Below are 14,508 nucleotides of genomic sequence, written 5' to 3'. Positions count from 1 at the left end.
TCATTCATGTAAGCGCTCAAAATCTTTTCTAACTCTCAAATTTAAGCGACTACTATCACCATTGCTACCGACAAAATGAATATGCAACAGTTTGTCGGAGGCTATAAACGCATTGTTGGCGCGGGTACAACCCCCCACCACTTTTGGGCTCCTAGCCCAATGTCGGGCACGAGTCAGGCTAATTAAATATAAGCAGCCCATAATTCAAAATAAATCAGTTCATCTTTACCACCAAAACCAAGCGTTTTATTTATCAACAAGTGACTCCTGCTCAACATCTGCCTCACCTCGCCAAGTCTGCTGCTCCAAGATCTTCTGGTGTTACCTCTTCGAGACCAGCCGGCCCTCCTTTGGAAAACCGCCAACACCAGAAGCGAGCAGAGACGAAAGCACACCCAGTGCCCACCATTCACCAAGCCTGGGTGCGGGAGGCAGATTTCATCACCAATATCAACTACAATCATCATCATCGGCCGTATAGGAGCATCTCATCGGTTGAAGACACGGTTTGGACCCGGCGCCTAAATCTACAGTCTTGTGCGGACTCCCTTCCAGTACAAGTGGTCCTTCGAGCCGGATCCTCACACGCCTTCAACCAGGATGTCTCCAACCTTACGGTCGAGCCGGATCCAAGACGATGGATCCTCAACACCATCTGCAGATGCCCTGGACGCTGGGTCTCAGGCCACGGCTGCGGTTCACGTCACGCCTGACGTAACCCCCATGCCCACGCCCAGCACTACTCCTGACATGGCACCACCTGCACATCATGACTCACCGCCCTCCACATCTCAAGAGGATGCGATGGAGTCATTGCGACAGCAGCTTCGCAGTCAAACCGAGCACATTGAGAGACTTAAAGCAGCTCTTCAATCAGCTCCAACAGCAGCAGCCCCTGCCCCTCCTGGACCTTCAAAGCTCCTGGAGAGGTCACCACCATCATGGACGCAGCCCGGCCAATCGAGCCCGGTGCCTCTGGTGGACCAGAGGTATGAGGAACCAGCAGCAGCAGCGCCTGCCCGATCTGGACCCGTACTCCTGGAAGGGTACCCTGCTCAAGGAGGACCCTGGCGCTTCCAAGGGTACAGCCCTGGATGGGTGCAGCCCGGCCAACCGAGCCCGGTGCCTCTGGTGGACCAGAGGTACTCAGCAGCGGCGCAGCCCAGGCCAGCCGGTCCCCCGCCCTCGTCACCCTGGCCCAATGCGGGGTGGCCAAACATGATGCAGCCTGGACCCTCTGGCCCCGTACCGCCCGCCCCTCTGATCGAACAGAGGCAAGCCGTACCTGAAGTGCCAGCCGGACCTGTACCTCTGGTGGACCAGAGGTACGCATCACGAGCGCAGCAAGAGCCAGCAGGCCCTGCGCAACCAGCACCCTGGACCATTCAGGGATGCCCAGTACTGGTGCAGCCTGGACCTCATGGCCCTGTGCTGCCCGTACCTCTGCCCCACCCGGGGTACCCAGCGCCGACGCCAGGATCACCTGCCGGACTGCTGGAGCAGTGGGACGTGCCATGGACACAGCCTGGACCACCTGGACCCTCTGGACCATCTGGACCATCTGGACATGTGCCGCCCGTACCACTGAGCGAACAGGAGTATGGCGTGCCGGCACGGCCAGATGGCCCGCCCACAGCCAGTACCAGCTCCATGCCGAGATTCCCGCCCCAACCTACGGCGGATGAGACGGCCCAACATACCAGAGCCTGGGTTCAGCATGATGGCAGTCCCATGGCTCAGCTGGCCTCCGCCCTGACAGAAGCCATCAGAGCTTCAAGGGCTCAGGACAGCCCCCGTCCCACAATCGAGGACGATCCACGAATGGCGGCCCTTATTGCCAGACAATCTATGGCCAAGGACCTGCCTCCATTCTCTGGAGATCCACTGGAGTGGCCCACCTGGAGGGCACAGTTTAACCAGTCTACCTCCACATGTCGGATGACCTCCAGTGAAAACTTGATCCGCCTACAGCGGGCCCTCAAGGGGAAAGCCCGAGAAGCCGTCGGCCCCCTGCTGATGGACCCTGCTCAGGTTCCGGAGATCCTGGCAGTCCTGGAGCAGAGATTTGGAGGGACTACCTCACTCGCTGCTCTGATGCTGGACAAGGTGAAGAAGCTGCCCCACCTCACAATTGAGGCTTCTCTGGAGGACATCGCAGACTTCTCTGGCACAGTCCAGAACCTGGTGGCATCACTCCGCTCCCTCAACAATGATGGCTACCTGACGAATCCAGCGCTGCTCAGTGACATCGCGGGGAAGATGCCGCCCACCTTGCGGTTGGCGTGGCTGATGGAAGTGCGGCACTACGAGGCCTCCGCTACCATCTGCCAGTTTGCCGCCTTCCTGAAAACCGTCGCGAACGCCATCCCAAAGTCCGGTTTGGTTGACCCCGCGAGGTCCCGCCCACGCCGTGAACATACGCTCGCCACAACGGAACAGTTTTCGCGCAAAAACGGTGCTAAAAAACGTGATACCTGTGAAAGTTCCCAAAATATGTCTGCCGCGTCAGAAAAGTTTTCGCGAAAAAACAATTCGAACAAAAGTGACACTTGTGACCACAGTTTAAACACGTCTGCCGCGTCAGAACGGTTTTTATCGCGGGAAAACAATGTTTACAATGACAGTTCTAGTGAAAAACAACATTTCGCGCAAAATAATCGAAAGCCCCAAAATTTGTCTGGTAATAATCGAATGCCCCAAATTTTGTCTGGCAATAATCGAAGCGGGGAAAAAGTGCAAAACAGTTACAATGAAGTTCGCGAGTTCGACAACCGCGCCGGGTGTGTTCAGTGCGGTGAAAATGGCCACCAACTTAGCGAATGTCGTACTTTCGCCGCGAAAGACATAAAAACCCGTTTTGTGACAGTTAAAAGTGCCGGATTGTGCCGAGTATGCCTCAATGGCAAACATTTTACCAAATTCTGCAAAGTTAGTGACTGGTGCGGAGTGGGGGAGTGCAGATACCCCCACCACCGACTTCTTCACAACCCGAACTATCGTGAAAATAACAATACAGTGGCAAACGTTCACAATATGTGACGCCACACCGAAAGTGCCGTGTTAAAAGTGGTGGGGGTCATATTGTCGGGCCCCAAGCGACAGATTAAAACATTTGCGCTTCTGGACGAGGGCTCAACTGTCACCCTTATTGATGCCACCACAGCACAGAAAATCGGCACAACCGGACCTACCCGTGAGCTACGACTACACGGAGCAAAAAATATGTGCTCAACAGACTTAACGTCCCGCCGCGTGCCAATCACTCTACGCGGCGCCGGAATCTCTGATGAGTACGTCATCAAGGCCAACACCGTCCAGCAGCTCAGCCTTCCTGAACAGAGGATCCACGGCCGCTACATCACCCCCACACTTCTCATCGGGCAAGACAATGTACACCTTATTGTCTCGAGGGAAGTGCGCGACGTTCGTGACTCTACGCGAATATTGTCACGGACGGCGTTGGGGTGGATCACCCATGGCGGAGGGGCCCCTGAACACGAAGCTGAGGCTACAACACTGGCCCTGCGCGAGGAGAGCCACAAAGACGACCTCATGAGTGATCTCATCAAACACAATTTTGCGATTGACTCATTGGGGATCACGTCCGCCTCTCGTGTAACTGCGCACATAGTACGTGCAAATCAGCTGATGGAAGATACAACCCATCAACTGACATCTGGCCGATGGGAAACCGGCCTTCTGTGGAAGGAGAATAATATCACACTGCCTGACAATCGGCAATGTGCATTAAAACGACTGTGGTCTCTGGAGAGAAAATTATCGAAGGAAAAGGACTTGGCAACCGCCTATGCAGCTAAAATCAACGGACTTATAACACAAGGCCACGCACGTGAACTTACGGATCGAGAGGTAGAAAAACCCTCTGCCCGCAAATGGTACCTACCGCATTTTGCCGTAGTGAACCAAAACAAACCAAACAAGATCCGTGTGGTGTTTGATGCTGCCAGCCGCTGCCGAGGGACCTCCCTCAATGATCAGTTGCTGACTGGGCCTGACCTGCTGACTTCATTGTTAGGAAACATACTCCGGTTTCGAGAGGGAAAAATAGCTCTCGCCGCCGACATCAAGGAGATGTTTTTACAAGTGAAAATCAAAAGTGAAGATCAACAGTCACAATTGTTTTTATGGAGACCAACACCTCAACAAGAACCACGTACTTACATGATGTCATCAATGATGTTTGGCGCTACCTGTTCACCAAGCAGCGCCCAGTACGTGCGAAACAAAGTGGCCCAGGAGAATTCTGCACTATTACCTGCTGCCGCAGCCGCCATCCAAACAAAGTTTTATATGGATGACTATTTGGATGCGGTCGATACCAAAACTGAAGCGACAGCACTCATCACTACTGTTGCCAAAGTGCTGTCAACTGGAGGATTCCACCTAACAAACTGGGCCTCTAACGACACTTCAGTGATGGCTACTATCCCGCTTATAGACCGAGCCAGGTCAGCCATCACCAATATCAACTACAATCATCATCATCGGCCGTATAGGAGCATCTCATCGGTTGAAGACACGGTTTGGACCCGGCGCCTAAATCTACAGTCTTGTGCGGACTCCCGTCCAGTACAGTAAAATTTTGTGAAATTTCATTAAATATGATAAAATTTGCTAAAATTTAGTAAAAGTTGAGACAAATTAGAAATTATATAAATTATTTTTTTAAATACTTCCGATTTTATGTCCGGGTTAAATCTTCCCCACAGGAAAGACTAAACCCTTCCACACACTTTTCCACAAATGATCATCTAGTCAATCAACATTATGCAAGTGCATTATAAAAGCAAAATAAATTCAAAACAATACAAGAACAACACGTCAACTCACCAAAGATCAAATGGGAAAATAATTCACCGACTCCAGATATTTTCATATCAGAGGGTTCGACTCGGTAGAACTTCTAACAGGGCCTATAAATCCTACTGAATCCAACATAAATATTTAAAAAATCTTTCGTTATCCTTCATGTATTCAAAATGACCGACTTTTGCATCTTTAAAATTGTAAAAAATTTAACTATATTATTATTTATATAAAGGAGAGTGACTGTGGAGGGAGGTTTTCTCCGAGACTGGTGTAATTTTGCACACTTGACCTTCAGCTAGTTTTTTTATAAAAATTTTCCAAATTTGTAAAAATTCAACACAATTTTACAAAATTTATTAAAAATTTAACCAAATTTAACCAAACGCAAAAAAAAGAGTTTATTGCATAAAAACGGATGTAATGTTGTTTGTTTCCAGCCGTGTCTCCATGGAATGTGCGTGGTGGAGTACACCTCCTCGGACGAGAAGAACGTGAGGAAGAGCAGCAACGTCCCCACGCTGGTGCCCACTGCTTCCCACAGGCTCTGGGTGTCCGTCATGACCAACGTTTGCACCAAGGACATTAAGGTTGGCATGCTAATCTTCAGTTACCCATTCTGCATCTTCACCTTCTCTATCTCCTTCTCCTTCTTCTTCTTCTTCATTTACTCTATCTTCTTCTTCTTCTATTTTCCTCTTCATCTTTATTTACTTCTTCTTCATATTCCACTCTTCTTCTTATTCATGTTCCTCTTCTTCTTCATTTACTTCTCCTTCATTTTCGTCTTCTTCTTCTTCTTCATTTACCTCTTCTTCATTTACCTCTTCTTCATTTTCCTCTTCTTCTTCTTCATTTTTTTCTTCTTTTTAATTTAGTTCTTCTTCATTTTCTTATTCATTTACTTCTTCTTTATTTTCCTCTTCTTCTTCTTTTACTTCTTCTTCTTCATTTTCCTCTTCATCTTCTTCTTCATTTACTTCACCTTCATTTACTTCTTCTTCATTTTCCTCTTCTTCTTCTTTTACTTCTTCTTCTTCATTTTCCTCTTCATCTTCTTCTTCATTTACTTGTCCTTCATTTTCCTCTTTTTCTTCTTAATTTTTTTCTTCTTCATTTTGTAATTCATTTACTTCTTCTTCATCTCAATTTACTTATACTTCTTAAGTTGCTACTTCTTCTTTGTATATGTATTTGTTGTTGGTATATCTTATATAGTGTTTTATAATTTTCAGAATCCGCTAATTGGCAACTCCGAGAGATGGTATACTCTGGACGACGAAGGAATGACAAAACTCTCCTCATTCGGCTCCATACAAATTCACTACCACAAGCACATTCTCAAATCTTCTGTCAAGTAAGAAATCATATAAATCTATTTAATTATTTATTTAACAAAATTACTGCTTTCTCCAAAAGCACAGTGTCCTCGTTATTATCAAATAAGTAATGAAGCAATCAAGTGTTCTTGTATTCACTAACTTACTTCTAGTTGGGAGCGCATTGTGCTGTGTTGCGTGCTGAGGAGTCATTATTGATTTGGTTACTTAATTACCCATCTGCAGACAACTATTGAACAGATAATCAATTCCATTACACACGTTTGGGGTCTAGGAGTCCAAACGTCAAATGTAAATTGGCGACATCAATTTTTCTTTCAAATCCGATACAGAGCCTGCAGATACTTTAATAGTACACAACTGCTGACCCTGTACAAATCGCAATGCGCAAATGCGCCCCACTGTTGCATTTGTCGGCCACCTCTGGTCTGGAGCCTCAAAATACCTGAAAAAACCCTTGACTCTGTGCAGAAGAGGGCTGACCGTTTGATAGATTCTCCTACCTTAACAGGCGGATTGCAATCTTTAGAGCACAGGCGTCAGGTAGGTTTGCTGTTCTTGTGCTACCGGAATTACAATGGAAGATGCTCCAAGGAACTAGCGTCATTAATCCCTTCGGCACTGGTGCATAGTCGTGAGACACGCCAAAAGTGCGCCCAACATATGTACACGGTTGACATCACATGAGAATGGTTCGCTTATACGACTCGTTTTTAAGTTCAACAGCTCGGCTGTGGAACGATTTGCCGGCCTCTGTGTTTCCTCCCTCCTACAACACAGATTCTTCAAGACCCATGTTCACTCTTTCCTCTCCTCAAAAAGACCTTCCACACAGCATTCCCAGAGATGACAAGGGCCCTGATGAAAATTATTTTAATCAGGACCTCCTGTAGTAAATTAAGATTTTAAAAAAATCTCTGTCAGTTTATATCTGGGTGTTAATCCGTAAGGCATCCGTAATCACTTGAGGTGATTTGGTCACTGCCACGTGGTGGTGGTCTACATGTCAAAAAATACATGAAACAAACGCAAAAGGGTGACCTATGGTAGAGGTGTTGGTTATCCAATAAATGGCTCCTAGAGCGGTGGTTTTCGGTCGATTTATCTGATATTTAAAAATCTTATTTATTAATCTTTTCCAGTCTAACTCTTGAGCGCGTTGAATTCACCGAATCCCCCCCGCCAGCAGCTGCGCGTAACTTCCCCCTGGAGGTGAGCTTCGCTTTCCAGCCCCCTCCGTCCGAAGACCCGACTGGTGCACGTTCCAATACCCCGCCTCCCCAGCGACTTGAGGAACTGTACACGGTGCTGGCGAAGGCAGCGCTAGGGCTCGAGAAACACGGGCCAAAAGACACGCTGCTAAAGGATAAATTACCTCTGGAGATACACAGGTAAACTTGTACAGTTTAGAAACAATATTACGTTCAATCGATACTCTTTTCGTTCCCAAAAACAGATTTTTTACAGAAAAACTTACGCTCGTTTGAAGCCGGTTATAAAAGGATATGAATAGTAAAAAGTATACATTATCATACATAATTGAACTGCCTTTCTTTTGTATTTGTTTAGTTATAAATTGAAAATGCTGACTGAAGGCAGATTACGCTGTAAGTTCAAAGCGTTTTACATAACTCCGTATTGGTCTCCATATAATCCCATAAAGACCTGTCACACCTAAAGAGATGATGTGTTATAATTGTTGACGTTGCGACGATATGCGCTGTGATCTGCTAGCCAGGCGATATTTGGAAATTATGCCAATGCAGGAGGGGGTCAGAACAATTTACAAAGTGCCGTAATTACGCGGCTGTCATCTGTCAAAGTGACAGATCCCATACAAAGAAATGATATTGGACAACAATCCCCCATTTGATATGACCCCTTATCCTGAGGAAGATTATAGCGTAGTGTGTCACCCCAATATATAATATGTATATGCCACGCCCAATTTATGCACGCATAATATGTGTCTAAGGTCTTAATAAAGTACTACGTAATGTAGGCATGCTGAGTCTGTTGTGCAGATATTTCAATGGAGCCTGCTCTAACAAAGCTAACAGAATTTACCCCCTGTTCACTAGTGCGTGCGTGTAAAATGTTCACAGTTGATGTTGGCTTAGTGAGAATGGGTGTGGAATAATCTACCTGCATCTGTTTTTCTCCTTATAACCCGTGATCCTCTTGATCCTCTTCAAGACCTGCATTAATAAAAAACTTCCTACAACCCCTACGTTAGCCCGCCATGATATAGTTCCACCTGTCTTTACACTTGACAACTCACATGCTCTTGTGAGGTGTTACATAAAAAATAAAATAAAAAATGCGCAAGTTGTTTTAATGTAAATACCGTATGGCAGTGCCAATCGTCTGTCTGTAACCAGTGCAGGACTATGGAATCGCCAATTTGAGTATGTTATGTGGCTGAGTGGAGTGGGTAGGGGAAGGAAATGGGGAAGAGAAAGGTTGGTGAGCACCTGGCTATTCAGATCCGGTCCTGGAGAAAGACCATCATTCAGAATCGAAACGTTGCCTGAAATTATTGCTTCTACTGTTTTTGGGGACCGGATCTGAACACCTAGGTACTTTCCAACCTTCTTATTTTTCATCTCTTTCTTCTACCTGCTCCATTCAGCCTAACATACTCCCTCTGACTCTGGACAAGTGGGAGCCGTAGGGACAAAACAAAAGTCAATATTTAGACTTTAAAAAGATAACCCTGATAAAACTAAAGAACTTGATAACAACTGTTGTGTATAAAGCTTCGGGCTTTTAGACACAGATGGCAGTGCTCTTAGTTTTAGCCTCCGTCGACAGAGGGCGTCTCAGCTTTAGGTTAGGTTTCATTTGGAATCCCTCTGGCAGATCGAATCTAGCTAGTTCAGAGAAAGGTTGACGAACGCGGTTATATTGTACACGCGATATTCTAATAAACCAGTTAATAACAAGTAACCTATGTATTACTGAAAGAGGTATCTTCCATCCAAGGAGTGTTGGAAGTCTGTGGCAAGAAGTCCACGGCTGACTACCCTGTAGGGTAGAACATTACAGCTGGCGCAGTCGAAAGGATAACTGGAGAATTTTTTTTTGTTGTCACACGGCAGCAAAATTTTGTCAACCGGGAACGTGAGGGCTAAGTCACGGGGTGACTTTCAATTGTGTTTTCCTTCGTGGAGAAGGGAGACAAGATTATCCAGGGCCGTGGAGGCCTAGGATCGACGATTTCTGTTCTAGGAATTAAGAGGCAATTTACCAGAGGACCATTTTAACAAAGGAAACCAAAGGAGGACCATTGCCAAGGCGAGCGGTGGACCTATTTGGAACAATAAAACATTGCCAGGACGTGCGGTGTTTGCAGCATCTATCTACTGCCAAGGCGAGCGGTGGATAATAACAACTTTTGAAGGATTTTCTGGAAGATTGGCGGCGGAAAGAAGAGTTCCTGAGTTAAGTAGTTGTTTTTTTTGTTGGAGGTTATTGTTCCGGGTTTTGTTTTTTTTCTTGTGTGTTTTTATTGTGGTCTGTGCTTCGTGTAGATATGGAATCGGGAAGAATTCCGAGTTTTAATCATCTCGAGGGAGATTGGTTCGTGTTTAAGCTTCGTCTAGAACAGTTTTTCGTTATAAATGATGAGATTAACGCGGATAAAAAAAGGGCGTTTCTGTTAAATCTTTTGGAGCCGGATACACTCTCTTTGTTGATAAATTTGTGTTTTCCACTTAGAGTTACGGACGTATCATTTGAAAATTATGGGCACTTCTTGAAAAACATTGCAGTAAAAAGCGTTCAGTATTCAAAGAACGCGAAGTATTTTTTTCAGCAAGACAAGAGGCGGGCGAATCTATTAAAGATTTTGGGGTTAGATTACGGTCTTTGTCAACGTATTGTGAATTTGAAACTAGGTTGGAGAAAAATTTAGTAGATATGTTTGCCATTGGATTATTACCGGGTCGCATTAAAGACAAGATTTACTTGGAAGGGCTGAAATTGTCACTTAGCGAACTAGAGGAAATAGCTAATAGTATGTCAGTTTTAGACGTTCCAAATAATTCAGTTAAATCAGAGGTTAACATCATCAGTAAGAATACTAGCAGTAGGCATTTTTCTAAGGGCAATAAACAAAAGTTTGCCGCGAGTTCATCTGTAAACAAACCGACGTATACAGTACCATCGGGTGCGAAAACCCAGTGCCGAATTTGCAAGAAAACGGGCCATTGTACTAATTCATGCAAATTTCGCAATGCGAGATGCTACAAATGCAATGAAGTAGGTCATCTGCAAAAATTTTGTGTGAATAATAACTTTTCAAATAGTGTAAATCCAATTGTTGAGGATTTTTGTTGTAATAATCAGGTGATAGCTTCAATAAAACCGTTCACAGCAGACATTATAATTAACGACAAGCATTTTAGAGCGATGGTCGATTCGGGATCTTCGTTAAGTGTAATGCAGGAAGAAATCTTTAAGCGTCATTTTGGTTCATTAAAATTATTGGCGGATAACCGTATCATTACTGGGTACGCAGGGAATCCTTTGAAAGTTATTGGCAAAGTTATTTTTGACGTGAAGTTCAAAAATAAAAACAATAATGTTACATTTATAATTGTTGCGGGAGGTTCAGATCTAATTGTAGGTAGAGATTTCATGGATATTTTTGGGTTAGAAATCGCTTCAGTACAAAATACAATTAATTCGGTGGACCCTGAAGAGGAATATAAGGATAATTTTATTCGTGAATTTCCGGATGTTTTTACTGAAAAGCTGGGTAAATTTAATAAATTTAAGGTGTCTTTTAAGGTTAATAAAGATGCGAGTCCAATTTTTTTTAATGCTAGGCCGGTTCCCTTTTCAATTAAAGAAAAAATTGAGGCGGAATTAAAGTCTATGGTAAAAGACGGGATAATATCACCGGTAACGAGTAGCAATTTTGCATCACCGATAGTACCTGTCGTAAAGAAGAACGGTAACATTAGGGTTTGCGCTGACTTCAAAAGAAGTCTTAATCTGATTACGAATTTGGAAAAATATCCATTACCCAAGATAGAAGAGGTTATTCATAAGATAAGTTCAGGTAAATTATTTGCGAAACTGGGTCTAAAACAAGCATACTGTCAGTTAGAATTGGAGGAACATTGTAAAAGATTTACATGCATTAATACGCATTTGGGATTATTCCAATTTAATAGACTGGTCTTCGGTTTTAAATCGGCACCGGCAATTTTTGCGAGAACTATAGCAAGTTGTTTGCAAGATTTAAAAGGCGTGGCATTTTATTTAGATGACATTATAATTTCAGGGATCAATGAGCGGGATCTCGAGAATAATATTCGCGCGGTGTGTAATCGCTTAAGAGAATGTGGTTTATGCGTCAATACGGAGAAATGTGAATTTTTTGTTAAAACAATTGATTTTTTAGGATACGTAATTTCGGAAAAGGGTATTCAACCTCAAAGTGACAAATTAGAAGCTATTAAAAAAGCACCGTATCCAGCAGATGTTCAACAATTAAAAAGTTTATTAGGATTTTTTAATTTTTATAGGAATTTCATTCCGAATATGTCTTCAATCTGCGAACCGTTACATAATCTCTTAAAGAAAAATACGAGGTTTGAGTTCGATCAGAGGTGTTCAGACGCTGTGGACAAGATTAAATGCCTAATGAGTAGTAATAGGATACTAACTAATTACTTTCCTAATTTACCTATTAAGCTATATACTGATGCAAGTAGCTCGGGGCTCGGAGCTTCCCTGTTCCATAGTTTCGCCGATGGATCGTTGAGACCAATTGAATTTGCGTCCAGAAGTTTAACAAGTGCGGAAAAAAAATACAGCATCCTTGATTTGGAAGCTTTGGCTATTGTTTTTGGGTTAAACAAGTTTTTTCGCTATTTATATGGAAGAGAATTTACATTATGTGTAGACAATATGCCACTAATGAGGATTTTAGTAGAAAATAAACATATACCGGTGTTAGCAGCTAATCGGTTGCAACGTTATGGGATCATCTTGGCAGGGTTCTCATACAAAATTGAGTACGTCAAATCAGCTAATAATCATGCGGATTATTTATCGCGTTTGCCGTTGGAAAACTCAGAGGAAAAATCGGTAGACGATCTAGGTTCCGATTTCATAGGCTATATAGAAAAGTGTGAACACTTAGATGTAAAGCGTATAGTCGCAGCGACAGGCTCAGACCCAGAAATTCAAGGAATTTTAGGGCATCTTCGTAGAGGTTGGCCCAAGTGGGTAAATCGCGATAGTTTTTTATGGAAATTCTGGATGAAAAGGAATGAATTATCTATTGAAAATGATTGTTTGTTTTGGCAACATAGAATTATAATTCCAAGTTCGCTTCAGAGTAAAGTTTTAGATTTGTTACACAGATCGCATTTGGGCATTGTAAAAATGAAGGGATTAGCCAAAGGTTATTTTTGGTGGCCGTCAATGAACAAGGACTTAGAGAAAATCGTTCAAAGTTGCAAAGATTGTGCAGCAGTTAGGCCGTTACCACCTAAGAGTCATTTATCAGTCTGGCCTAATTCAGGATCAGCATGGAAGAGGCTGCATCTGGATTATTGTGGGCCAATTTCGGGGAAAATGTTTTTAGTTATTTGCGACGCTTTCTCAAAATGGGTAGATTGTGTGGAAATACCGAAAGCAGACTCAAGTCATACGATTAATGAGTTGAAGAGAATTTTTTCAAATTTTGGGTACCCGGACTGTATTGTAACTGATAATGGAACCGTTTTTACTAGTCAGGAGTTCAAAGATTTCTTAGAGTATAATAATATTGAGTTTTTAACAACGCCAGTGCGTCATCCCCAAAGCAATGGGCAGGCAGAAAACTCGGTAAAAACAGTGAAGAATTTTTTAAAGAAAATTCTTGTTAATAACGTATTTAAGTCAAATTACAGAGATAGATTATATGAATTTTTAAGTGATTATAGAAATATTCCACATTCCACAACTGGAATTGAACCCTCAGTGCTAATGTTTGGTAGGAGATTAAAATCAACCTTTAGTAGCCTTTTACCTAAAAGTTTTGAAGGAAACGTAGCAACCTCGACAGAGAATTTAGCGAATGCGAATATTATTAAAGGTCAAGAAAATCAGTTTAGGAATTTCGGGGGGGTTGTTTGTAGAAGTTTTCAGATAGGTCAGAAGTGTTTAGCGAGAGACTTCAGACAAGTGAATAAATGTTCTTGGGCAAAAGGAATTGTTGAAAAAAGACTGGGAAAAAAACTGTATATTATTAAAATTGTGGGGACACAGATGTCGTGGAAAAGGCATATTGATCAACTGAGAGGATGTCAAGAGCATAGAGAGGAAGAGGCAGAGAGTGAACCTTTCGCGTCTGATATGACGAAATGCTGGGCAGATGAGGTTGACACGTCACTCCTTTTGAGAGATTTTAACCGGTGTTCTCTTGATTTCAGCTCTCCAGGGAGAAACAGAAGCCCACCACAAAATGAACCAGCACCATGGGCGGGACGACTTCGTCCCAGACGTCTTTGAAATGACCTCCAGGGAAAGAATCAGCTACTTATAGAGTCAACATCTTTTTGGAGTAGAGTCAGTGCTTAATGAATTATTTAATTTTGTGTGTAATGATATATTTTCAAATATTTAGTTCTTGATTTTAATAATATTGATTTTAGTGACATCTGTTTGCGATTGTACAGATTCGTGATTTAAAAAAATAATACTGTAACAATGAAATATCGTAGACAGGTTTCTAGTTAGCAGGGGGAAGATGTTGTGTATAAAGCTTCGGGCTTTTAGACACAGATGGCAGTGCTCTTAGTTTTAGCCTCCGTCGACAGAGGGCGTCTCAGCTTTAGGTTAGGTTTCATTTGGAATCCCTCTGGCAGATCGAATCTAGCTAGTTCAGAGAAAGGTTGACGAACGCGGTTATATTGTACACGCGATATTCTAATAAACCAGTTAATAACAAGTAACCTATGTATTACTGAAAGAGGTATCTTCCATCCAAGGAGTGTTGGAAGTCTGTGGCAAGAAGTCCACGGCTGACTACCCTGAAGGGTAGAACATCACAACAACTTAATCTTAAATTACTCAATAACATTTTTCCTTGTTACAGGATAATGTCCATGATGAACTACGACACCCTGAAGGCGGCGCACGACGAACTTGACTTGAGCACAAGCTACAACCGCGAGACAATGCGCAACATCTTCCTGCAGGCCCTGCCGCAGTGCACCAGCCCCGCATCCGCGCTGCTCGCCTCGCACCTGGTGCAGAACGGCCGCGCCGGGGAGGCCACACTGCAGATGCTGAGGTCAGTCAATCAATCCATCAAACCGTCTATTCGTGTCTGCAGACA

General features: G+C 43.6%; 1 protein-coding gene across 1 annotated transcript in view; it reads left to right on the top strand.

The window, feature by feature from the left end:
• LOC149414205 (uncharacterized) overlaps positions 1 to 14,508 on the top strand; it is a 75,165-nt gene that overhangs the window by 22,746 nt on the left and 37,911 nt on the right. Inside the window, exons 6-9 of the mRNA XM_089643871.1 lie at positions 5,268 to 5,417; positions 6,063 to 6,184; positions 7,310 to 7,558; positions 14,266 to 14,463. Coding sequence (XP_089499997.1) covers positions 5,268 to 5,417; positions 6,063 to 6,184; positions 7,310 to 7,558; positions 14,266 to 14,463 — 719 coding nt within the window. The remainder of the gene's footprint in view (positions 1 to 5,267; positions 5,418 to 6,062; positions 6,185 to 7,309; positions 7,559 to 14,265; positions 14,464 to 14,508) is intronic.

The sequence above is a fragment of the Hesperophylax consimilis genome, chromosome 20, assembly GCF_061612785.1.
Source record: "Hesperophylax consimilis isolate HC1 chromosome 20, BYU_Hcon_1.0, whole genome shotgun sequence".
NCBI lineage: Eukaryota > Metazoa > Arthropoda > Insecta > Trichoptera > Limnephilidae > Hesperophylax > Hesperophylax consimilis.
Note: the sequence above shows the minus strand (reverse complement) of the source record. Positions and strands in the feature narration are given on the sequence as shown.